General features: G+C 42.5%; 2 protein-coding genes across 2 annotated transcripts in view; one reads left to right on the top strand and one right to left on the bottom strand.

Moving 5' to 3' along the window:
• LOC138605464 (arf-GAP with coiled-coil, ANK repeat and PH domain-containing protein 3-like) overlaps window positions 1–12,313 on the bottom strand; it is a 53,199-nt gene extending 40,886 nt beyond the window's left edge. The window contains exon 1 of the mRNA XM_069677736.1: window positions 12,123–12,313. Within this exon, the coding sequence (XP_069533837.1) occupies window positions 12,123–12,169 (47 nt within the window). The 5' untranslated portion in view covers window positions 12,170–12,313. The remainder of the gene's footprint in view (window positions 1–12,122) is intronic.
• Window positions 12,314–13,727: 1,414 nt separating this feature from the next.
• pusl1 (pseudouridine synthase like 1) lies at window positions 13,728–25,452 on the top strand. The gene is made up of 8 exons (XM_069678951.1): window positions 13,728–13,827; window positions 13,926–13,986; window positions 14,233–14,420; window positions 17,374–17,520; window positions 20,766–20,936; window positions 24,384–24,438; window positions 24,582–24,744; window positions 25,342–25,452. The coding sequence occupies exons 1-8, from the start codon at window positions 13,772–13,774 to the stop codon at window positions 25,404–25,406; spliced, it is 906 nt and encodes a 301-aa protein (XP_069535052.1). The 5' UTR covers window positions 13,728–13,771; the 3' UTR covers window positions 25,407–25,452.
• The last annotated feature ends 1,865 nt before the right edge of the window (window positions 25,453–27,317 follow it).

Below are 27,317 nucleotides of genomic sequence, written 5' to 3'. Positions count from 1 at the left end.
ATGTATAATGCAAGCAAAAAGTTTCACAAGTATAGGGGGGAAAATGTGTGAAATGTGTGAGCTTTAACTGCCCATGTCCGGCTCTGTTTTATTGCTCTATCGTCAATGGTAAACCACAAGTTGCAGTCACCATGAAACTGTTGCTTCATACACAGTCGAGCCTTAATCTCTCTTACAGAAACTCCCTGTTCAGCCATCTACATCTGTCTACTCTACATTGACATATGCACCCACACACACACTCTTATTCCCACCATTATTCTACACCCACATACCAAAGCAATGGTATATCAAGCATGTTCATCCTTCCTTCCTGCTTCGAGAAATATCGTCCATTATCGACCGGTGACTTTGCTTCAGCTGTTCTGATTTTTCCACTTGTATGCAATGGGGCAATCCATCCAACAAATGCTAAAGGAAGCACTCCCCGTGTGAACGAGTGCATGTGTGTGTGAATTTGTGGGGGCGGGAATGATGGATCCAAGAAAGTGCGGGACTGCTGACACGGCAGATGGGAATGTTTTCATTTGGTTACGAGGAATTCCACAGAGATCTGAGGCCAGGATGCAGGCTGAATAATGGAAGAGCCGAGAATGTGAAAAGGGGATCCATCAGGTTTTTAAGAGAGCAATCAGTGTTCCTGTCTCTCCTCGTGTGTCTGTAGAAGATTGGCCTGTCAATCACACTCGTGGTTGTGGTGTTTGGATTCAGCGAGGATCACGGCTGGTCGGCTGCCAGGTGACAGTGAGGCTGTGTCAACAACCTGCTCGGGAACAATCTTTGATAAACGTCTCAACATGCTGCAGATGAGATTATAAACGAAGAAGGAGTCATAAACACCGAAACAAATGGATAAATGGTGTCGTTTACTAAGGAAACCGGAACTTAAAGTGAGTGGTCCAAGATCTTGACGCAGTCCTGTTAAGCTTCCTCCACACAGCGTCACATACCACCTGGGGCGACAGGAACGTGGGAGGAGGAGGAGAACGAGAGACTGGACGAGTTAAAGACACAAGAGCAGCCGGATGCAGAATCAACAAGCTGAAAATGATATTATTTATAGAAATTAAAGGTTAATTTAGGACAGAAAACTAGAGATAGCAGAACTAAAACAAAGGCAGAGAAAGTGGAGCCAAATCTGAACCAGCTGCTAAACTGGATCCCAGATGTGAGAGAGTGAGAGTCAACACACAAACACTCAAACACACACATCTCTCCTCCTAGTTTGCATGAGGTGGCAATGAGCCAGAGTGAACTACATTACTATTTCATTTGTCACCTCAGGGAAGCCGTGTCCGACCTGCGCCCTCCATCTGATAAGACAGCTGTCCACTTCCTCTGCCGGACTCCAGCTCTTTGTTTTTGTGGTAATTAGCCGAGACAGTTACCACCGATGTGTGTTTCATTCATGCTTTGATGCCAAGACGTGTGTCCATCCCATGTTGTACCTCATGAAGCATTCAGTGTATCTATGTCTGAAATAGCAGGCAGGTTACCAGGGCAGCAGTTCACTATATTCAGAAGTGGCCATTTTCCTGTGATGTCACGCTCAAAGTGGGAAGCTAAAATTCTGTTAAAATGTCGTACTGTTGTGTTCGATAAAAGTACAGAAAATCTGAAGGGACTAGGTAAAACAAGATCTATTGTAGCCCTTTAGCTACTGTTAGATAATAGCTAATGCTAGCGTTCAACCACTTCCTAGCCTGACCTACCTTACGTTAGCTAGGAAGTACATTACTAACAGTTATGTAGTCGCGTAACACTGCTTCACGTAAGCTTTTAGCCACTTTCTATCTAAAGCTAATATTATCTAGTTAGTGGCTGAATGCTAATGTTAGCTGTTGCAGTTTGCTGACCGTGATTGGTTTCACAAGTCATTGTCTTTTTAGTTGGTTATCATTTGAGAAGCTTTGGAACGACAACATTTGTCAGATTTCCTTCGTAATACGTCACATCACATTGAATGACTGCTGTGTTCCCACCCTGAGCGTGACATCAGAGGAAAATGGCCGCCGTGTGAATACGATCAATGGAGATGGTTCATCCGTCTTCCCTCCCTGTCTTCCATCCTCTGTCCTTACTATATGTCCAACCAATCAATCCATCCGACTGTTTCTATGCCCCTTCTCTCCATCAAACCTCCGTCCACCAATAACCTCCCCCATCCTGTCAGCCATCTATCATCCTTGCAGCCATACCAAATGTTTATTCCTGCATCCTTTACCCATTTAGAAAACAGACTCGGATAATCTACTGAAACTGAATCCAGCCTGCTGCTGCAGCCTTGACATTGATTTATATCCATCCCACATCCGCATTTCCAATAATGGATGGAGAATGGAGAAAAGAGGAGGAGGAGAAAGCAACAGTGAAAACAGGACAGAATACCTGTACGATATATGTCAAGAGAAAGAGAAAGGAAGACAAATGAGAGGTCTCTCGCTCTTTTCTGCCCTTTTCTCTGCCAGTTGGTCAAACCAGTTGGGTCATCTATAAGGCAAGCAGGGCTCTGGGAAAGCTCATATTTCTCACATTGTTTGTGGATGACAAACATCTATTTGTGGCTAAATGTCTCTTTCTACACGGACACCACTGTGAGTCATACCAACGTCAGCAGCGGGGATTTCTTTGACCAACTATGATCTTGCCTGTTATACAGATAAACAAAAGAAAAACGTGTGTGGTAGTGTGTTTGTGTTTGTATGTGTGTGTGATGGACGGACAGTCTTGTGGAACTGGCTCGTCTCGATGCATATCGAAGTTTTGACGTGAGTCACTCGAACAGGATGTAAACTGTGAGGTAGATATTTCATGGCAGAGTTTGTTGTTTTTATGGCTTACTCAGAGAAGTAACCATGTTTGACAGAAAAGTGCCTGGGGATGCAGAACGATTACTAATCCTTCGACTCTACTGTGTAAAGAATTGCAAAATTGTGTACGAAATCTTCAAAACAATCAAAAAACCACCATGAAGTTGAAAGTTCTGTTAGTGCAGACCAAAACCTCACTGTTTTAAGACAGTTTGGGTCAGTTCAGAGACACCATGTTCCCATCTAAGACCTTCAGATTTTGCAGTGTGAGAATCCATTGGCTGATTGACCCTTTCACCCTGCAGAATACCACTGTTTAAATGGTTATGACCATATGCTGCCTGCATACCAACATGTGTGTAGTGTATGTGCAATAACACACAGGCTGCTATATGTTTAACAGATGTATGCATGTGTTCATACATGTACTAATGTCTTGAGAGGGTTAATCCATGCATGTCTAAGTAGGGTCTGCCCACCACAGATGCATTCCACATATTACACGCTGGCTGGTCCAGCTTGTTTCCCCTCAGTGTGATTTAACGACTTCCTGTAGAGTGAACTCAAAACAGCATGTTTTTGGGGTTCACAGTTCATACATGGCCTTCTTTTGGAGTCCCCAAACCAAAAGTCAGTCTGCTTGTTAGTCACTCATTGAGTCTATATGTATCTTCTTTAACATGCCAATCCAGCAAACAGGGTTTAAAACCCAGTAAAGCCTTGAAATCTGTAATTTAGTGAAGACAAAAGAAGTGTTTAAACTGGGCTCGACATCCAACGATAGACAAACATTTCTCGCTGAGAAAATACTATGCAGTGCCAAGATGAAGAAAGCAGCCCTAGGAACAAGATGCAGGCAATTTACTTAATAGTTTTGATTCAAGTTTCAACAGGCCTTGGCGGGACTTTAGCAAACTCCCCACCAAATCCTCATCTCAGTGGGGATGAGTGATTGCAATGAGAGCGCTGAGAAGGTTCAATTTGAGCCACATTGTCATATTTTTTTGATAGGACCACCGCAGCTGCCACGAACCAAACTGACCTTGTAGTGGAGTTGCTTTCCAATGTTTCTTATACGATCATTTCAAAATAATACCAAGAATTATTTTTATATTACTGCATGTCTCTGATTTCAGCTACACTGGCGGGGGAGAATTGTAAAGCATAAATACTGAATTTAATGATGCTGCTGATGATTGTAATGTCTGAGTCATTACTTTAATTGGGCGGTTTTAATTAATTACACTTTACTCCAGCTAAACATCAATCATTGCTTTGTAATTGGAAAACTCAGTACAGGGACAGAACATAACCGTTCAGACACTTAAACGACCCCTGTGCTGAAACACAACTGTCCAGCTAAGCAAACATAACAAGCTAGGCTACAGTAGATCTGTCAAGCTTTAGACTTCTTTAAAATCCATAATATCTGGTACTCAAAATATTTGAAGGGGCAAATGGTGTCTTTTTATAGCCTTTCCATTTCAAACACAACAGCAAAGTAAAGTGTAGGGAATGGATAAAAGTTAAACAATTGGTGTTTAGCAAACGTTAGCATGCTTGGCTAACTGGCTACCAGCTAGCTACAGTTGTAACCAAGCATGACAAACCCAAACAGCATATGACTGGCAAACTATATTAAACTAAGTAATTACAGGTTACTTAAAAACCAACCAAAGCACTTTGTGGGGGTCAAAAGATGCTTCTATTAAGGATACGATTAGCTAAAGGCTCTGTCTGCTCTATATTTGATGTACTAGTACATGCTAGCTTACACTTAACTGAGGACCATTGCTGTTTTTTCTTTACCATGTCTCAAACTTTCAAACTTGGATAATCAACTGGTCATAATGCAGATTTATTTTTATTTTATTAACATATTTGTACAATCATAGTCCTTATTTAAGAGGATTAAGATGGTTCTTAGATGTTTTATTTAGTTAGCATATTTTATCAGCTATAGCTAGCTGTAGAAATCTGCTACAAGCAGGTCTGTCGACTGCATCAAAGCCATGAAAGCACTCACACAGCCTCTTTATATTTTATCCACACACACCCTTGCGTCCCTTATATACTATAGCCTACTGCACTGTGCGTCAATCATCCTGACACCGAAGCATGACATAAAGCGATAACACGAGAGCAGGTCTTAAAATAGCCCAGCGTAGATAGGTTAAAGGTCAGATTGATTTAATGGATAAAACCGTAAAGCCATAGCGAATGGTACCTAAACTGGCTAAATATTAATGCTTCCCAACACGCACAGAAATCGAAGGTTCACAGGTCCTTTGAACTGCAATCAGACACAAACCAATTTCTGGAATTCTACATCCTGCACACTAGAGCTGAATGGGAAGGGAAATGGTATTGAGGTTCTCAGGGTAAGAGGCTGATAGTATGTGAGCTGTAATAGGGTGTGTAGGCTATCCAGTTGATTTAATCAGAGAGTGTGGTTACTGATAATCCTATTTCATATATGGGTCCCACACTAAGTCCCCCGGCAGCACGTGCAGCAGAGCGGCAGAAAATCTGTTGCATCGGGGATTCAGTGGAAGTGTCCACGTGCTGGACTGATGCTCTCTCATGAACACGTCAAATTGCTGTATGCCTGACACGCCGGCAGAGACGGGGATATGAAAATATGATTTGCCTACATGCTAGCCAGCAGGGACACATGAATATGCATGCACGTGTGACACAAATGCAGACCAGATAAGGAAAATGCATAACAGAAAATGCACATTTGAGCATAGGATGGTGTGCATACTGTGTTGTAAAAGTTGTGATCCAGAGAGCATGACATGTTGAAGCATGCTGATCAGATGAGCAACCAAAGAGAAATCTTGCATTTTCAACCCTCTAATTTAGCTTTCATAACATGTGACGCTGCAGCCTGGTGAGGTCTGATGATTTCCTTTCTATTTGACTAAGCATTACACCTCCAGCCTCAAAAAACAACGATCTAAGCCAACGCTGGGGACAAAAATACCCTTGTCTTTCAGAAAGCACAGTTGTTGAAAACTGTTAGTGGCTGGACGGGTTCTGATAAGACAGAAATCCCAGTTAAGCCGTCTTGATGTGTTGTAGGCCTAATTCAATCAATCATCAGCGACAGGATGCCCACACCTGCTCTAATGTGAAGCTTTAGATTCAAACAGAGCTCAAAGCTTCCCTTTTAAGTCTACATGTCTGCTACCATTATTTCTTGACGTCTGAATTGGGCTCGTATATGAATGATCAGTCTAGATTAAGCCAGCAGATCCTGTTTGCTAGTAAATAACTTAATCTCATGTGAGAGGCATGCAGGCTAGCAGGCAGGAATTTCAGATTTGTAAGAAGAGAAGCAACGACGATGTGTTCACTGCACACCGTGTTTCCGAGCAAACAAACAGTCGAGCGGCCAAACAAGACGCTGTGTGGGCAAATGAGCAGCTTGTGAGATCTGGGCCTGTCAAAAACTCTCAGTTACTTCCTGAGATATCATCACCGGCTCCAAGACTCAACGAACATCTGTAGGAAGCTACTTCACTCATTGAATGTCTTTAGGTTATATGTGATGTCACATGGCTGTAATTTACTGCAGCAGTGTGCTCATTCTATCTGACATCATCTAAAGGCATCATTTCCATGAACACAGTCATGTTTGCAGAGAAACAAGGGTGGGGCTGCCCTCTTTGTTCGACTGGTTCCCCTTCTTTCAACAGTGCCTTTTGATTGAGCAGAAGAAGAGTACCACAAATATAAAACAAGGTCAGACAACACAAAGATGCTGGAGCACGGCATCACTCTAGTGACCCCGATCCTCTTGCCCACAGACACCACAGCTCCTTTGAAGTTACCAGAATTTTCCATGCTCCTGACATGAAAGACGTCCTGCAGTCCTCAGTCTGAGTGTTTCCACCGAGGCCTCCACCGTTACACACACAGTGGGAACTAAAATATTTATGTGAATTGATGGGAGATATTTTTATGAGCCCGTTTTGCTCGGCGTTGTCTTTCTGTGACACTTGTAGGTCACAAGAGTTTAAAAGTTCAATTGGTGGTTAAACGGATGCTTCCCTGGAGGGAGAGAGGACAGTTACTGATGTCATCGCCAATATCATTGGCAGTGTATTAAAAACTATCCTCTATATTACTCTCTCTCACTGATCCAGTATCACTGTCCCCCTGATTTGCCAAAAACATATCTCCATCCATTATCTACACCGCTTATCCTGTTCAGGGTAGCGGGGGGTCTGGAGCCTGTCCAGGCCCTGTCACTGGGCGAGAGGCGGGGTTCTTGATGGACTGGTCCCCAGTCAATCACGGGGCTGACACATAAGCTGTGTCCCAATTCGGGGGCTGCATCCTTCGAAGGACGCTGTCTATGAAAACCAAAAACTTTAACATGAATGAATCCCGGGATATGTTGGGCTACAAAGGATGCACCCAATGGATCCTTTGTGGCCCCGGAAAAGGAGGACGTATTTGTGGGCCGCATCTGAAGGAGCCTTCGAAATGGGACATCCTCCGACGTGCCACTGTCAGTCTTCAAATACGTCCTTGGAAGGATGCAGCCCCTGGACTGGGACACATCCATGGAGACAGACAACCTTTCACACACAGTCACACCTACGGGCAATTTTAGAGTCACCAATGAACCTAACAAGCATGTCTTTGGATTGTGGGATGAAGTTGGAGTACCTGGAGGGAACTCATGCATGCACAGGGGAAACCATGCAAACTAATTCTAGGGATTACAAATTCTTCTTCTTCTATTAGGCCCACCATACTGACATTAAATGCACCCTCCCCATGTGTGGGTTAAAGTCCAGCATTAACTAAATATTTGACCTTAGAGTAGCTTCAAAGAATAACCTTTTGCTCTTCGGGCAAATCCCTCAAGATAAGAGCCAAACGCAAGAGATTTAACTGCCGTTTTCTGGTGTTTGGCAGTAAACTCAGATGGAAGGGATTGAGCCATTTTGTTTAAGTCGTCTTTAGCATAACAAAAAAGGATTGATGAAAGCAGTGAGTGGTCTGGAATCTTTCTAAACATTTCGCCAAGGACTGGATGTCGCAGAGAGGATCTATTTCTGGGGAAGTTCAAGGGTCACGGTGGCTCTCAAAGAGGGTTTCCTCCAAAATACATACAGGACAGGACGAGCAGACGAGGACACTTCTCTAGCCTCGGTCTGAGACACTTTCCAGGCATCACCGCATTAGCAAACACGCAGTACATCAATGTCAGCCCACTTTGGCTACAGGTAATCATATTCAGCACTTTAATGCTTTTTTCCTCTCAACTGTCAAATCATCTGCACTGTTTCAAGGTCATGCTGTAGCGTTCAATTTACTCTGTCACAAAGTGTGCTCTCTCTGCTGGCAAACGCTGCTAACAGCTGTGTTGAACGACCCAGTCGACATCCTTGACGGAGGCAGCGAGGGAGAGCGAGCAGTCACCTTTGGCAGCTGCGGGGCTACTTTCCCTCCTCTGACTTCAGAGGATGCAGCGTGGAGCGTATTTGCATATTTCCTCGGTTGCTGACCAATAAGAATTCATTATCTCAGACGAGCAAAATGATGATGTGTGTAAAAGAAAGATTAGAGGTGATGATGACGCAGGTGGGGAATAAAAATACAGACAGTTAAGTGAAACCAGGGCGCCAGACAAATATGAAGCACATCAAAGCACTTTGATCTGCCAATAAAATGAGACACCACATAAAATAAGCTTCTTTTTACAGATCTTCCACCAAAGCCAGCTGACTTAAGAGTTATATAAACGTCTTGAACCACCTTTATCTAAGAATATATTTTAAATTAGACTGTCTCTCAATAGAAATGTTTCACAGTGTGACAGCTCCAGTTCTTCAAGGCAGCAGACTGGGACTGGAGAAGCAGCAGAGGCAATAACTGACATCTTGTATTTATAAGTTATAGAAGGTGCAGAGGAAGGGAATGAAACAATATCACATCGGGTTTAGTCAACATAATAACATATCACCAAGTTTGTTTACCTATCAGGGAGAAAAGGGAGTTAAGAACCGTGTCTGTCAAACAGCAGGTTGTGAATTCTCCTGCATGTTACTATAGCAACCCCAGGGGAAGTACACACCTGACGGGAAACAAACAGGAACAGCAGATCTTAGATAAGAATAGAGTGCATGACAGATCATCATGATGCTAGTCAGATACGATTAGATAAATTACACATTCAAACATGTGTTTGGCAATGTGGACGCCCACAGAAATGACTGGGACGGTGAAAAGGTCCAGTGAACGGGCCCTCGACTAATCTGATGTATTCATACGAGTGAATGTGCTTCTGTCTTCATACTGTCGTACTATCTATGTATAGGGATGTAGGGGCTACATAGGCAGAGACATTATCACTATTCACATAAGTCACAACAAAGGTAGACAAGATAGTGGTGCTGCCTTCACTGCGGCTGGCTACCTCTCGCTGTAACGTCAGCCTGCTAGCTAGAGGTTGTCTATTAAGTCTGGCTCTGAGCAGATATGAGTTTACTGAGCTGATAGAAACCTGATTACCTTATATTTAGGATGAACAAGGTTAGTGCTTGTTTCCAGGGGCCTCCCCAGCATCTGGGCCCCTTTCCCCCCCTAATGGGCGGCCCTGGCTGTGACATAAAACTTAAAGTCTGTGTAGATTTTCTAAATACAAGATTAACAAGCATGCTGCTTTGGCCACTTTAAAGCGATATCAGGCGAATGCTGCTTTTTAGTGCAACATCTACAAGGGCTCATCTGTTGTATCACTGTTAAGAGACACGCTGTCCTTTGTGTCCTCTCTGCCCGTCTGGCTCTTCCTGGCACTTCCTGCTACTTGTTGACACACTCACTTAACCTGTCTGCACAGCCCGATGCTGCGTGTTGTATATACGTAGGTGGGATCGAGGCAGACAGGTGCTGCAGGTTCTCCAGTTCTGTAAACTACTGGGTGAACCCTCTCTGACTTGAGAGAGCTGCTGCTCGAGGCAAAATCTGCCATTTCATATTCAGTATTTTTATTTTGTTTTCTATTGACATAACACAGAAACCATGAGGCGGTGGAGACACACCTGCTCTAAGCTTGATCATATCGTTGGGTGAGGGTTTCCATCACTTTTACTCCCAGTGACATGTATTAAAAGTTGACCAGCAGATGCGTTTTGTCACGTACAACTCTTCTCTCTTTGGGAAATGAAAAGTAATGACCACGTCTCTTTAAAGCAAACACTCTCCTTCATTCTTAAATGTTCTGTCCTCTTTTCTCCGAGCTCTCATTTGTCTCACTTACAGCAGCTGTTGCTAAGCAACGACTCACACCCACATATGCATATTAATTCTTATATCATAACTATAAAGTTATTAAAAGAACTAAAAATAGGTCGTTTCTGAGCACTACTGTCAAAATGAAACTACAAGCATGATCCTTCAGTGTGGACAAGCTTTAAAACGCCTCCCGGGAATCAGATTACAGCCATTCAAGGGGAAACAACTACAGGCAGGTGCACGCGCTTTGTTCACGGTTTTGTTATAGAAAGAATAAAAGCAGCAGCTGAATCAGAGGCAGAGAAGAAAAGAGAGGTTATTCTACAGTACAAGTGACTGAACACAGAGGTGTGTGCGTGCGTGTGTGTGTGTTACAGATACTCAAATCTTAAAAATTCTTTCATGCTCACACAATCATACAGGACGGGTACAAGTACAGACCTGCTGCAGTGAGAGGGTGTGTGTGTGAGCTGTTTTAGCAGCATGTGTGGGAAGGTAGATGGGGCCTGGCTCTCTCCCGGTTCTCCAGAATGACACAAGAAGGAGGAGAGAGAAAAGTAGGACAGTAATCACTCGAATAAACTGGAGTTTTCTGCAATGACTGGCTGTAATTAAAAGGACCAGTCATGCCACGCTGTTGTGATTTGTTTAGAAATTACAGTTGCCAATGAAGTTTTTAAAGGGTCCTGATTTAAAGCAGTTGACTATCATTCTCATAAAGATATTGCGCAACATCATAGTTTCCCTACTGCTTGTAAATCCGATGTCAGTGATGGAATTTTCCACATGGCACTCTTCATAAGAGCATGAGAAAGTGAACCCAGCAGGAGGAGGGAAGCGTCTCTTCCTGTGACCTTCCGTCCGCGCCATCCATCACTTAGGTTGGATTTGAGCAGCAAATTGACTGTCTGTCTCCCTCAGTCCTCTTCTTTCGTTCCTCTATCTGTTGCTCACTCAAAAGACAAACTCTCTGTTAGTCACAGCGTTCAACAAACAAGAGAGTAGTGTCTGAGAGAGAGGAAGAGGGAGAGGGAAGCAACAAAACGACAAACACGGAGAACAGAGCGCAAACAGGCAGCAGACGCTGACATGGAGAAACAGAAGACAGGAACACTATATAAACTAACATTCTGCTCTTTTTAGAAGTGACACTACCAGTCAGGAAAATCTTACAGGGCATCCCTGGCCTACATGCTGTTAGAATCTCCTCTGATAGCTTTCCACAGGAGCGCAGCCAGACATGCACGTGGACCGAGCGTGGCTACAATCCTCCAGCGGGCAGGGAAGAGGCCGAACAGCTGGATTTGTGCCCGGGATATGAGCTCCATCCCTGCAGACAGAGAGAGTGTACTCCTCTCCATGCTGCCTCTTTGCCAGCCAGGCAAAAGCTGCTGCTGCAAGGACATCTCCTCTCCTGCCTCCACAGACACACACTGCAGGGCCTCCTCTGTGAGCAAAAACTGCACCCAACCTGTATCCCATCCTGCAACACTCACACACTCACACACAGAGGACCACTTCTGCACTCTTGATTGTTTTAACACCACATTAAGATGAGTGCCCCCCTCTCATTCAGTGCACATCAGGTGTTAAAATGAAAGCATGGCATCAGGGCTGAAAATCACCCACATTTTTTACTCTCAGTCAAAATGGATCCTCACTGTGCGTGGCAATGAGTGTCCCTCCTCTCATATGCACTGAGCTAACGTCACAACCCACATTCAAAAATCAGACAACCACATAGGAAACACTGACACGCGCATGTCTGCAAGTAAATGTATCGCATTACAAATAAATTATATGATATGCAACTAAATATGACATTTTAACAAAATCCAAGGGATATGATGTGGTCAGAAATGAATGACCAAAAAATGAAAACCCCGCCATCCTGTTGTTGAGCACGAGACATTAGGGTACACATCTTGTAAGATTCACCCTGTTGATGCCACCACATATTCGGCATCAGCGGAGCCGCTCAGTCCCCATCCAAAGAAAATCATGCGTAAAAGAAGGTGTGCCATCTTTGCGCACCGCTGCGAGCAGCAGCCTTACCTGAATCGTGGTGAATCCTTTATACATTCTTCAAAGTCCACCGTCATTTTTGCGTTTTCTCGTGTATTCCCTCTTCAGTCTGACAATGTCATTGCCTGCGGCGGGATGTCGCTTGAACCGTGCGGATGGTGACTGGTGTCCCCTGACGCGCAGCAGTCTGTCGCCCCTCTCCCGGTGGCACCGTGACACAAAATGCGAGCTGAGTGCGCGGCAGGCGGATTACTACTACACTGCTGCCGCTGCTGCCGAGACAGGCGAGAGGCGTAGCTGCACCACAGAGATTGTAAGAGGAGGGAAGAGCACCGACGAGTTACAACACGCCGTAACACCACTGGAAAACGTGAGAGGATTACATAGCAAACTTGACCTTGATCAAAAATCTCCTCACATAAGATAACGTAAACAACATTAGCATTAATCCTAACTAGTGTGCAACAAATAGTCTATATAAAACGTTGAATCTTATATATTGGTTTAACTAATGTATTCTGACAAAACAAAAGCTGTCAAATGTGAGCCGATTAAGTAGTTTCCCCCCCCTAGTATTAAAAAACAGCATACAAAACATCTGGCATTCTCAAAGTGAATTAAAAAAAGGAGACGAAACGATAAACAGTAAAGCCCTAAAATGTATTGACATTGAAAACTTTATGAGAAAGTATTCAGTTCAAAGATAAATGCTTTTTTTTTTTACCCTAATTGAAGCATCAGACCTTTATTTCAGATTTCAAACTGCATTATAGCAGAAAATATTAAAACAGAAGAGAAGTTAAGTGTTGTTACCAGACTTTGACAATATCAATATTAAATTATAAGAATAATATGATAATTATTGTCGGAAGTGTTTTTTCTCTCTCTCTCTCCCGTCTTTTCTCAATGATCCTAAAACGTTCTGTTGCTCCTGTTGACAGCCTTAATCTTCATGGCAGCTGACCCATCTCCAAAATACTGTATGCTCTCTGGTCCCAATGGTTTTCAACGCAGATGGCTCTGCGGCTGGTCAGAGGACGACGACGACACACACCCCTCGGTGAATTATGACGTCATCAAGAAGAGACCGACTACAACCCACAGTCTATGCTACAACCGTAGAAATTTCCTTGCTAACACTATGAAGAAACCGTTGTGCCTGAAACTATACATTAATGTTTACGTGAGTAGTTCATTTAAATGCCACATGTGAAGTACATACATGTACATGGCATGTTGTTAAGGCAGCGTGAGGTCAAACATGTTGCCGAAGGTGGTCAGAGGCGGGACGTCGATGTGACGTTTAGCTTATGAGACGCGCTAAACATCGAAGTATTTGAGCCAATGCTGTGATGTAGGCTTCTTTATGGAGTTAATATCAAGAAGTAAATAGTGAGTCAAGTGATTCGCTCTCTTACCCCATGAGACTCTGTAACTGTGACTCTGTTGATCTCTAGAGTACTTCCGGACTACAAATACAACTCTTAGGAGCGTGCTCGGAAATGTGATCCGTGTCCTAGGACTTATAAATTCTGTAACAGTAGGTGCATCTTTTAGATTAAAACAAAGACCCCGCGATAGGTGCATGTGTCAAAGTTATATCCACAGAAACATGTCACGTTTCACTCTTAAAAGTCGAAAAATATAGTCAATAAGTGTCAAACACATCCTGAGAGACCATGCACAACCATGCACGTTACCTCATCTTTTTTCAGTACATTGGAACAAACTACAGGTGGGTTTATACTGTAAGATAACTGGTTACAGTTGAAGGTGTGTCATTATTATTATTATTATTATTGATGTGTTATTTGTTTATGATCATTACTACAGCGGTGTAGTAAAAGTGCCTCCACATCAGCTGTTCAGGAAAGGAGTCCAGAACTACTTGGAGGTAATTGTGAAATTATTATGATCTCTTATCTTCCAATACACTCTGCCAGCTGTCTACTGTCTATCTGTATCTGCATTTCTTGTAAAGGAATAAAACATGTAATGCAGACTTTGCTGTCACATCATGATACAGTTCACAGCTCTTTGTTCTTTGTTTAGATGAATGAAATTTGTCTGCACGCGTATTAGTATTTTATATCAACCAACAGCTTTTTATATCTCTGATGTCCTGTCTGTCTGTGCTCAGGATGCAATAAGGAGGCTGAGACCGCTCAACCCAGTGTCTCTGACAATCTCCAGCAGGACCGACAGAGGCGTCCACGCCCTCTCCAACTCTGCTCACTTTGACCTCCAACGCAAGAATGATAAGCCACCGTTTCCTGACGACGTTCTTGTCAGTGCGCTTAATTCCCACCTCAGGACAGAGCAGATCAGGTGAGTGTCAAATCTTGAAATGTATGAAAATTTCAGTGTGAAACATTAACTGTGAGGAACGCCTCTTTGGTTGTATAATAAAAAGCCCTATACACTGCCTGTTGGCACCAGTGTCCGATCGCACTTGAAGCTGTTTTTTTGGCACTTACTGACTTCGTTCCCTCCCGTCTTGATCGTTGCTTGTGTTGTATTAACTCTCAGATGGACGTCGCTTTGGACAAAAGCGTCTGCTAAATGAAATTGTAACATTATTTCTGAAAGTAGCTGCAATGTGGAGCAATGAAAACATGTTTTTGCATAGCCCCCCATAGGACTGCTGTGGGTAAAACATCAATATCATGCATACAGTTAAAATGCAGATTTAAGCTCAGTAGCGCATGGCAGCTAACTTCACACCAAACAAAGCCTGAAGGCATCGTAAGGCATCAGTGTGCAGTGTTTTCCGTATTGTGTTCTGTGCACATACATCATGTTGGACTGACAAATTAATTCAAATCCTCTGAGAACAGAAGAAGAACGTAGGGCATTGTTTTTACAACCTTAAAGCACACTAGAACAGAAACATACGTTAAAGCAAGCATTTCCTGAGGACATGACCGCGGATATGAACCACAAATAACAATAGATTTGTGTTGATATAACAAAATTTTATATCTACTCCAACAGTTAGCATTTACAGCTTCAGTACAATGCCGCAAGTTCACCTGTTGAGCCTTTGACGGCAAAGAGCAGCATGGGCTGCATGCAAGTATTTCAGAGACGGACAAAAGAGAGCTGTAGAAATATGAACAGTGAGGGTTAACGGGGGTCAGGGTCGGCAAGAAAGGGTGAGAAAAGGAAATGTTAGAGCACCGCCAGATTCTGGCACAGTTTGAATCAAGACAGAGGTGTGAGAGTGAGAAACAGAACGAGCCGTTTGGGAGAGAGGAGGGAGGAAAGGGAAGCTCCCTGCATCCTGCTAATCCCTAAACCTGCAGAGGGAAGGTTAGAAAGGATTATCCCTGCTCTGCTTTCAGGTCTATAGCATCAATTATCACACACACAAACACACAGAGTGATACACTGATCGAGCTAAATGGAAATTACCGCCTTGATTAGTATGTGGAAGCTAACAGGAAATAGGCATTATCAACATGATTTTTGTTCTCAGCAGCGTCATACGTTATAAAGCCTTCATTAAAATCCAAGTGCCAACATATGAAATCACCTTAATATTCTTATAACAGCACATGCTAAACACACAAACACATGCCACCCCTACACATTGTACATGGAGGGAAGAGGTTAAGAGTTTTTGTTGCAGGGTTTGAATCCTGGCTCTTAGCTTTGGTCTGTGTCCTCTGGAGACAGAGTGTTAAAGCAGGCTTTAAACACAGACTGCACACTGTAAAAAGTACATCTTAAGTTCAGCTGTCGTGAAAAAGGGCCGCAATTAGCTGAGAATGAATGGAGCTTTTCCCATAAGGGGAAAGTGCTGAGTAGCAAAATGGTGCCATGCTAAACAATGCCCCAGTTCCCAAATGTGTGAGGCCAAGCTTTGTACTCCGCTTATGAAAATTTTATGTGTGTGTGTGTGTGTGTGTGTGTGTGTGTGTGTGTGTGTGTGGTTTGGGGGCCAGGCAAAGGCTGTCACTTCACATTGGAGCAGGCGCTGAAGGCAGACGCAAGGGTTTCCTCTGCCACGTGTCACACCCAATCTCCTCCCCTGGAAACGTAACCTAGTTTCTCTGACTGTGCCCTGGCACACCAACACACACACACACATAGATAGACTTTACATGTTATTCTGTGTAAATAAACGACACGCATGTATACATTTGCTCATCATTGTTTTAATAACTCTGTATACTGTATTCCTCGTCCAGTCCCCCTTTCTCTAATACACACACACACACAAGTAGGAATCATACTCTGCACAGGCACTGGAGTGTGTGGATGAACACTACAGGGTGCTACCATGTTTTGTTGCAGTCACAATCACACTGGCACAGCTGGCTGCAGCTCTTTGTTCTGTCAGTGTACACATATAAGCACTAAAGATTCCCCACTGTGTATTTACCGTACAATATATCTCTGCCGTATTAAAGCAAGATGGATTTTACTTTCTGATCAGCTGTGAACATTTGAAGGACGATAATGATACCATTAAAAGACAGTGGACTTGCCCTATGAGTTTAGGAAGTTTACACTGATTTCTGTAGCACGAGACATGAAGGCTTCTGGAATTCTCACTCAATCACGTCCTCAGTTATGGCGTCTTTGAACAGATTCAAACATTAACAGCAGTCACTTCTTTGTCTTTGTGAGCCTTTATTGTTTTTTTAATCACACATCAAAGTTTGCTCGATCGTTTCAGCAGAAACGTTCTACGCTTTGCATGTGAAGAACTTTGATGACTTCTTCAGGCCTCACACTCATTAATTGATCCACGCTGCTTCATTTAATCATGAAAGGAACTTGTGTCTGACTGCATAAATGTTACACATGATCCGTCCCCCGGCCGCGTCCCTGCGTGCACTCAGACACGCTGGAAGTGCGTTTGCCTGGAGTCGCATCAAAAAAGCTGCAGCCTCCGAGTCTGTTTGATGCTTATTGTGTGAGCAGAAGCGTTTGGTTCTTGGCGGGTCTGAATGGAGCCTGACAGCGGGTGTGTTCTGTTGTGTAAAAAGCTGCGACGTTGGCATTTTGGACGATGACTTGTGCACAGTTTTTCTCGCTGGCAGTAAGAGCGTTAACACCATCTGGTGTTTGCTTCAATCTGAAGAAGAAGTGAAGCAGTTTTGAAAAACCAGTAGAATATTTGGTTGTTTTTTTGTTGTCTAAACATCCACCAGAATTCACATGTTGTGATTTTTGAAGAAATTGGTTCAGTTAATAATGTGAGCAGTAGAGGTTAAATTCTTCTCAGGCCTCATTTGGTGTCAGTTTTCACTCTTACTGCTCTCTCTGTCAGGGTCACTCGTGCCCACCGTGTGCCTGATAATTTCCACGCCCGCTACCATGCCCTGTCTCGGACCTACGTGTACCGGATAGCCCTGGGAGTCTCCCACCACACCCTGCTTCCCCTCGCAGACCATTTCTGCTGGGACCTCAGCAACACGTAAGTTCTCCCACTGTAAACACTGTCCTCTTTCATTCACACGTCTGTCTTTTTGTACTTCATTTGTGTGTCTGTGCGCATGAGGAAAAAAATGGAGCTCAGTCTGGAGCTCAATCTAACAAGTAGGTCCAGACGCACACACTCAGACACACCCCTCTGTGAGCTCCCGCCAAGCCTTGCAGAAACAATGGCACGTTAAACACATGAATAATCCACACGTGCCACGCCGGAACTGCAAATTAGGGCCAGTCAAACAAAGTGTTTGATGTGAGCCGACATCCTAACAACAAACAATAAAAAAGGGGGAGGGAGAGAGGGGAGATGGGGGACGAGGGACCGGATGAAATGGCGAGTGCTTCATAGCTTAGATGATGTTCTTTTCGCTGCGATTGGAAGGAGGGAGCGTGAAGAAGCACATTTCAGAGAGCGACCATGTGAGCGTTTGTCTGCGCTTCTCTCTTCACTTTTTTTTTGGGGAGAAAGTAGGGCAAGATAAGCTGCGGGCTTATACACATGCAGAACAGCACCCACGCACATTACCCTGACTGTGTTTGTTTTTCTTTCCTCCATTCTCTCCTTCACACTCCCACCCTTCTCCTTCTCTCCTCTCTCGACGTCTTTTCTATTTCTCCTTCCCTCCCTTCTTCCGCTCTCCGGTGTCTCTGCTTCGTTATCCTCTCTCTCATTTTCAGCCTCCATCTCGTCCCTCCACCCCTGAGCGTCTCTGCCTCAGCAGCCTCTCTCTCTCTCTCCGTTCCCTCTTTGATCTTCCCCGCCTTCGTCATCACACACACCCCCCTCCCCCAATCTCCCCCACTGCAAAAAATATGAAAATTCCACCACAGTTCATTTTTAAGTTTAAATTTATTTTGAAAATCTTTCATTCACGTGAGAAAATGTCTCTCTTTACTTTTTCATGCATGTTTTAAATCAATTGATCATATTGCTGAACATCTTTTGAAAGTATTGAAATATTAATTAACAATATTTTAACTTTTTTTTGGGGGGGGGGTTATTGTCATGTCAAGATTTCAAACTAAAAGAAATATAAACATCTCTTCGAACATTGTGGCTCAGTGGTAGAGTTGGTCGTCTCGTTCCCTGACTGCTACAGTCACATGTTGAAGTGTCCTTGGGCAAAGACACTGAACCTCACATTGCTGCCAAAGGCACAGCCTGTGTGTGTGTAAATAGTTACATCCTGATCAGAGATTGGCATAGTAGCCTCCGCCATCAATGTGTGAATACGAGTGTGAAAGGGTGAATGTGATAATAGTGTAAAAGCGCTTTGAGTGGTCTGAAGACGAGAAAAGTGCTTTGTAAGCACACTCCATTTGCCATTTACCTCGTGATTGTTTTCATGGTCCATTATTTCCTTTATTGATGGATTAGCCCGAGAAGACGTCTTCAAATGTATTTTGTCAGCAACACAAAGATGTTCTGTCATAGAAGAGTAAAGAAATCAGAAAAAAAATCACATTTAAGAAACTTTAATCACATATTTATCTGAATCACATTTCTTTATTTTACTCAACAAATTACTCAATACTAGATGATTTATTTGGCTGACCACTAATGGATTTATTGTTACAACTTTAGACATCGACAGATTTTGAAAAGGAAAAAAAACAATAACCGACCCATTGAGGGCTCCAACTTACGTTTTTTTTCTCTCAAGTGAATCAGTGGATAGTAATAGTGAACAAACAAGATGAGGTCAAAACCTATCATGTGGCTGACTGCATCAGGTCAGTGTGCGCTTTTGTGGGCAATGTGTTAAATGGACTGTCCTTATAAGGCCGATGACAACATGTTTGAAAGCAGGTGCGTGCTGCGGACGTAGGTGAGGACGGGGGATGAGCAGCGGAGGAGCAGCTCTGCATACTCCCCAAACAAAGTATCCAGAGCCATAGAGACAGAGAGTCGCGTCAGTGGAAGTCCAATATGCTCCATGATCCGCCATTGCGATGTCGCAACTCTCTCTCTCTCTACGGCTCTGAAAGTACCGTCGCTCAGTCAGTCAGTCACATACAGACCAGTGAGTGGGGCTAACCCCAGCGGTCAGCCAGAAAAATGTAATATGTTATAACCAGAGGATTTCTGGCATTTTTGCTTGATAATTAACTGACTTTTAATCTCATATCAAAATGTTTACAGAGTAATTTTCTGTTAAATGACTAATGAATTTATTAAATCAAGGTTCCTGCTCTGATGTCCACTAACTACATTTTTTTTATATTTATATGAAAAGAAAGTAAAATAGAGAAACACATTAATAAGTCAATTAGTTAAAAGCAGATCAAGCCTGTGAACCACACTAGCAGCTCTGTGTGGAAGTTTACAGCGCTGCTTTGAGGTATGCTAACGGTTTTACTAGGAATGCTCCTACATGCTAACACGCTTATCTTTATGCTAACATTTGCTTCTTCACACTACACAAAGTGCAGCTGAGGCTGACGGGAGTGTCAGTAGTTTAATGGGTGTTCGGTCAAAAGGTAAAGCACTAGTAAAGGTTCTTGAATATTTGAATCTTATGTATTGTCCATTATTAATGCTTCAGTTGTCTCACGTGAATAATGATAATGAACTGTGTCAGCAAATTAACTTTACTTTGAGTTTCATACCAAGTTATGAAAGGAAATACTAAAAGTCTTGATGAAGGAAGGATTAAACATTTTTAAAATAAAAGTGAACCCAGGAATAAATCAGCTGTTCAGGTTCTTACAGCGCTCCTCACATCTTCAATCAGGACTCTAACGTTCAAGATTTTAATTAGTAAGTCACTCAGCACACTCCTCAGTCCCTGCTGGCTGTATCCCTGCCTCTGCTGCACTCTCTGTCAGATCATATTTAAACAGCGTCTGAAGCATGGGACTGTAGAGAATCTGAGCGCCCGGCCCACTCACACTCTCTCCCTCAAATGAGCTGGTCGGCGACATGCTCCGCTCCCTCACGTGGCATTGTGCATCAGATAATTTTACATTATGTAAGCTGACCAATAAATTATTCTACTTTGAAAGCGGGAACATGAAGGCCTGAAAACTCGCTGTACTGAAAGTGTTCATCACATCCCAGCTGCTCGACCTCGCTGTTCAGGCAGGTCACCTTCAGTTCATGCGGCAGTATCAAAATGAGCCTTCAGAAATCGATTCAAGAAGTCTGTTAAACAAAGTGCGTAAAGAAAATACGTTGTTCTTATGATATTGTATTAAATAAAAATGTGCCTCGTCTGTGTCTCTTCTCAGGGAGCTGGATCTTGGTGCCATGCGTGAGGCTGCCGGTCTGCTGGTTGGGGTTCATGACTTCAGCAGCTTCAGGGCAATCAACTCTGACCTGCCTTTTAAAGATCCTGTGAGGACTCTGGATGTGGCCAGCATACAGCCAGGAAGCTCCTTTGTAAACGCACACTTCCACAGGTGGGTTACGTACACTCAGGTACACATGACCAGCAGTCTGCAGGTGTACAAAGTTAAAAAGATATATTCATGTGTCCAGCGGACACTGAGCAACGTTAGCATTCATTTGGAGTCCAATACCTATTCTCTTTAAGCTCTGTTTTGGTCTCAACCAACCCCTGAGGAAAATATATAGCTCTTTGAGCAAGTTTTAGTCGCTCACTTTGCCTGTCTGGCAACTAGAAAAGTGCTGATGAGAGCGGTGAACTAAAACTGTGAAGGTGCAGGCTGCAAAGACCAAACCAACGATCCCAACACCCTACATCTCGCTAGCTAAGGGGAACCGTTTCATTTTTAATCCCTTACTCTCCCTCCCTCTCCTTTGTTTGGATGTCACATAATATTGATTATTGCAGCTTTAAGATGATACCAAGATTATTAACTGATGAGTAAAAATCAACACTCGCCACTAGCTGAAGCCACTGCAGGCAACTTGTTAGCTTAGCTTAACATTTAGTCTGGACACAGGGGCGAACAGCTAGCCTGGTTATGTCCGACACTAACAAACTCAGCCGACCAGCACCTATAAACATCTTCTGTTATTCTGTCTCGAGACTCCCTACCATGTTAATGCTTAGCTAACCGCCTGAGGGCTGTATTTGCATATTAAATGATAAGATGTGTCAGCGGTTTCATTTTCATCATACAATAGGATGGAAAGTCAATGAACATATTTCCCTAAATATTCAATGACTTCAATGCTCAGTCAAGGGGGACGGCTGTGACGTGGAGTTAGCAGTAACAAGGAAGTGACAGGGGAACTGATTATTCCGAACTGATAAAAAAAAGATAATGCTTTTATTTCTCAATGTTGCGTCAACTGATGCTCGAGAAGTTGGCCAAAGTTTTGAATCATTTACAGTCACTCAGCCAACTCTGCTTGTAGCGCCAAGAAGATTTCCCTTTCAAGCTTTAGTCAGACTCAGTGAGGTGTTCTGTGATATTTAGAGACTCACAGGTCAAACAGACTGAGAGAGATCTGGCCTCATAAGTTATATAATCCAAGGGAAATGTTGGGAAAAAAATGTTTGTTAATGTGGGAAAGTTTTATCTTTATACTTTATTTCTTATTAAAGTAACAAATTGTGCATCATAGGAAGTACTGCTCATTGTTTTAGGGCCACTTCTTCTTACAGTCTGACAGAATGACATGTCTGACAACATGTTTAGCTCTGACGTTGTTGCGATCATGCAGGCAGAAGAGTTTATGTTTGTGTTAATCAATGTATTTTGTGTGTGTAGAGGTGGTCGTTATGTACGTCATAGGCCGGGGGGGCTGGAGAGGCATGTGGTCTTTGGTAGATAACCTTGGGTGTCAGCATGCCAAGTGACACTTTCATTGGCATTGATTATTTACCCTGAAAATATGGTGCACGATATGGGCAGACTGTAAACAGTTCACAGAGTCAATCTCACTTTCATTAACCACAATGCAAAGGTGCACTAAGAACCTGTGAGCTTCAGGCTTAGAGATCTAAAGTGAAAACTTTGCAAAAAAATGTCTCATCCAGGTTTCAATACATTGAGAGATAAAAGGAGGTTTTACACTCGGGATGATAACTTACGGGCTTTTGGTCCACTACTTCAGTCCAGGCTAAAATATCTCAAATACTTTTGCCCTGACATCTTGGTCCAGACATTAATGTACCCAGAAGATACATCCTAATGACTTTGGTCATCCCCTGACAGCTCTAGCGCCACCAGTCAGTATCAGGGAGGTTGATTTCTTCACCATCAACAGCTCAACATTTTGACTTTTCCACCAGAAAACTAGTGACATTCCCATCATCCAGCTTTACTTTATGCTAATCAGCAAACATTAGCATGCTAACATGTTATATTTTACCTACGTAACATCAGCATGTTTGTCATTTTTAGCAGGTAAGCATATGTAAGTGGACCTGGCTAAAATAGCACACCTTTACTGTTACCAAAATAATGAAGTAGAGCGTGTCGATCAGACTGTTGAACTCTCTGAGGGAGACAAAATTCTCAGTTTTATTCCCAGATAGCATTGCTAAAGAAGAATGCTGTTTTGCGTGCACGCTGCTTGCATTGGTCTCATGTTTGCTTTCAATTAATCTGTGTAATAATAAAATATCTTATGATCATTATTAATATTTCTATTATTTTCTTAAAGTCTTCACTGTGAGGACATTAGCATGTTCGCAGTTAGCATGGGTAGCATTTAGCTTAAAGCACATACAGTCCCTATAGGGGCTAGCATGGCTGCAGGCTCATTGTATTATTGCTTCATAAATGACTTAGACAATAAATCAATCATCAAAAAAGCTTTTTTTTCTGCAAACCAAATGATGAAACTATGAATCCTTTCAGCTTTGTTTCCAGCTGCCTGTCAGACGAGTAAAATGAGCTCCCGAAATAGTTTGCGTCTAGACAGGAGAGGCAGAGATGCAGAAACATCGCACTAGAGCCGGCTTTGGTCCTCATCTTATCTGTTATTCTAGCACACGACAGATGCACATGTGTGACTTGGCAACATGAGACACAGCCTTCGTCTATCCATGTAAAGATACCGTCCCTCACCAGAGCCCATGAGCTAACAGCCCTGCTGTCTAAATCTGCCTCTGCACTCCTTACATGTCAAATGTAATCAGACAGCAAGCGCTGAGTCAAATTTGCATTTGACCCAATTCTTCCCATGTGCCTGTTTGCTCTTTTCACTCTTTCTCTCCCAAAATATAAAGTCAGATTTAAAGGGAGGAAAGCTGCTGTCACTTAATTGTTGAAACATAAAAACATCAGTAGGAATAAAAATTGAATTTATGGCATTACCCATAATCCTGCTGGGCCCAAGCTGCAGTGGCCTATTCAGCATGTGACATTTAAACAAATCTGTGCACGAGGAGAGTCCCAGCCTCTATCTGATGTCTGGCACACGCATGAATGTCACATCAGCCTCCAACTGTCTCCACACAGCGGAGGAAAGCATTGAAATATCCAACAACAGAGAGATACAGGACAAATGTGTCTCAACATGTAACAGACATGAGACACAAGGCTGTTTCAGTTGAAGTAAGTCGTTTTCAATAGGTGTATGGAATCTATTCTCCTCCTGTGTAGTTGTCCTTATCTAAGTTATGCTGTATATTACATGTGACTACTGTTCAAGATGTTCTTTTGCTTCTGAAGTGACACTTTACCCCCTGTGGCAATCTTTAACCTTTCTTTAGTGTGGCACGTTCAAGTCTTTGAGTTATTATTGTAACATTACATGAGAAGTGTTTGGAATGTGCCTGAAGGCCTTTGTGCCACTTTGACCTAATATGCAGTCAACACAAAGAAATAAACCTCTGTGACATTTAATGACCTTATTCACGATATCATACAGTAAATATTGTTCAGATATATTTGTAATTTATACACTAGTTTTTGATTTGTTTCCAGAGAGATACCGTTGTGGGAGCTGGCTTTCAGAGGCAGATCTTTTCTCTATAAGCAGGTTTGTTCATTTTGTTGTCCTCAATTGCTCTTTAAATCTGTAAAACTGTGTGCATTGCTGTTCTGTTGGTAATTAGCACCATCTGCTGGTAAAGACTGAAAAATATGTCAGGGTAAAAAATGTTCTCCGGCTCTGTGCTCCAGGTACGGAGGATGACTGGGGCCCTGGTGGCGGTAGGCCAGGGGAGACTCTCGGTGCCCCAGCTGAAGGAGGTGTTGGAAGTTCGGGACTCTCTGGCCTACCCACAAGGCCTTGTTGCTCCGGCCCACGGCCTCTTCCTCACCAGGGTGGACTACAGAGCAACAGGTGAGGAGCATTCATTAAAGTCTTTTTTGTCAGTCTTAAGGATAGTCTTGATTAATATCTTCTTGAGTGGTGAAAGTAGTAAGTTTGAGGGATCATTGAATTCTCAGGACAGGTTAACCAACTAATCTTCATTTTTTGTTTAAAAAAGTTTTGTAAATAATGAAGTGAGGTGACACCATTTGCCACCCGAGATGTACAGAATATCAACAAGGTTTTGCTTGATAATTCAGAGGGATGATTCATGGGAAAATAAGCCCCCTAAAAAAATGCACAAGCCACACCTGCTGCAGGAACTAAGGACTGTTCATGTACAATTAATTTTCAGTTTTTTTGTGGATACTATAAATATGGGGCGATATCTTTAAAATACTTGTTTGTTCCACTTAACAGTCATAGTAATTTTACAATGAAGCAAATTCTCACTTTTGAGAGGCTGGAAAATATTTGGCACGCTTCCTTAAATAAAGACTGAAATAGTAGAGTAATCAAATAGTAGCTCATCTTCTCTTGTTATCTTCACATGAGAAGCACACAGAGCCTGTGTTGGTTCACTTCAGCTATATTCACCTCTAAGCCACCTCTTCTTTGCCTCCTCAGACCTTCAGTTTTCACAACAAACATCAGAGGAGCAAAGTATCTCCAGTGGACACTTTGAAGATTAATTCTACCTCATTCAATTGTGCTGAGAAACTGTATTTCCCAATTTCTGTCTGCAGTTGTTTTAATAAAGTTTTCTATTTATAATTATATTTTTTCCTCTGGTCTGTTTTTAAGACATCTTTCCACACGTGTACAAATAAACATTACACTTCATACAGATGAACATCTACATGTTCTTTTTAATTCAACATATTAAGAATACATAACTGTGTCCATGAACGCAGCTCAGCTACAGAATACCACACACCTTGAACCTATCATTGTCTACACATGACCTTCAGGTTACAACAGACAACTTGCTTTAAGCCTGGTGAGGCAGCATAACTCTTATGTTTACATGTATGAACTGGGTTCTGGTAGGTTCTTCTGACATTATCAAACGAGGTTACAACATGTGGAGAGGAGTGTTAAGTTGTATAGCCAAAACTGCTGCGTGTGTCCATGGCTCTCGTACAGTGCTATTACATTATGGATCAACAAAGTGCACACACTCTCACTGATAATGTTTACATCCAAATGTCCAAATAAAACTGCATACACTGCTTCTTTACCCAAAAGTCTTCACAGACCACTAGTGGATTTTCAGCACACGCTCACTTGCTTCGTATTTGGCTGCACCTGCTCGAAGAGTTGAGTGATTTTCAGCAAGTTGTCCGTAAACAGTCCATTAAAAATGGCCGACCACCAGCAGTCTTCTCAGTGCCGGTGGGAGCCAGATGAGGTTTGTACAAGGTTCAGACCGATGAATCACTGCGGACGCATCGCAATGTTTCCATTATTTCATACAGACGCTGACCCACTGATGCAAAGTTAACTGATTTAGGCTCACCGCATTCCAAGTGCTGCATCTGTCACAATTAAACCTCATGAGGAATGTTTTTGCACTTCTTAGAAGTGACACTAATTAGGTCACAATATGTCTTTTAAACCTAAAATTTTAATATATGTACACAAGTACATGTTTTCTATTCATGCGACCATGTTGGAGCAACACAGTGAATCTGATTGGCATAGGTCCTCTAGTCAATTCAGCATTTGGTTTCAAGAAGATAATTCACACATCCTAAAGACGCCCATAATTCAATATATAATCAAAATTTCAAGTGTTAGCCAGAATATTAAGCCCGATGTCTTAGAATATCAGTAACAAAATCATATGAATATATATAATGCACTTGAGGAAGGCATTGTGTTTGTTATTTTAAACTCACAATCTGTAATAACAGCACAGTCTGGGTGAAGAATGTAGCTGAGCTTAAGTCAAACTGGAGACCCTGATTGAAAAGTTGTGTGGGACAGTGAAACACAAAGGGAAACTGATCACATCAGACCTTAACGGCCATGTTTTTTTTTTTTAGTTAAAATAAGGTTTTATGAGACAGATGAAGGAAAAGAAGACTCGTGATTAATGCTCGACAGCGACGCTGATGATTAAAATGATAAAAACATGCGAGATGTTTAGGTGACTGATGATTGAATTCTCACTAGACAGAAATACCTAAATGTCCATGACTTGGAGTTAGTAGTGTATCTTCACTCTAGGCAGCCGTTTTTGGCATTTGACTACACACCCTGATGCTAAAGCTGAGGTTAATTCAGGATTAATTTATGTAATGTGAGTACAGGTTGATAGCATTTGATAATAGCTATCACAGGTTGATAAAGTTTGCATAGACCCTTGAAACCCAACCATCACCATCTCAATAACATAATCTTTATGATTAAACTACAGCTCGGAGCAGCATACCCAAATTCACCCTTTGTACGGTCGGTCAGAGAAGCGCACGATAAATGCTGTAATAGTCTACATGATACAGTTACATTCAATTATCCTTTGTTCATTTAATATTCAAAACTTTGTGGCACATAAAATAGTTTATCTATAAGGTTTTGTTTGAATCTCTTTACAGAGT

The sequence above is a fragment of the Semicossyphus pulcher genome, unplaced genomic scaffold, assembly GCF_022749685.1.
Source record: "Semicossyphus pulcher isolate SPU_LCO1_2020_fin unplaced genomic scaffold, fSemPul1.0.p SCAF_3, whole genome shotgun sequence".
NCBI lineage: Eukaryota > Metazoa > Chordata > Actinopteri > Labriformes > Labridae > Semicossyphus > Semicossyphus pulcher.
Note: the sequence above shows the minus strand (reverse complement) of the source record. Positions and strands in the feature narration are given on the sequence as shown.

Bases quoted from the DNA above. Each gene is read 5' to 3' on its own strand.
- pusl1 (XM_069678951.1), top strand. From the start codon at position 13,772: ATGCACAACCATGCACGTTACCTCATCTTTTTTCAGTACATTGGAACA. The intron at 14,421-17,373 runs GTGAGTGTCAAA...TCTCTCTGTCAG, and splicing joins CTCAGGACAGAGCAGATCAG to GGTCACTCGTGCCCACCGTG. The intron at 24,745-25,341 runs GTGAGGAGCATT...TTGCCTCCTCAG, and splicing joins GGTGGACTACAGAGCAACAG to ACCTTCAGTTTTCACAACAA.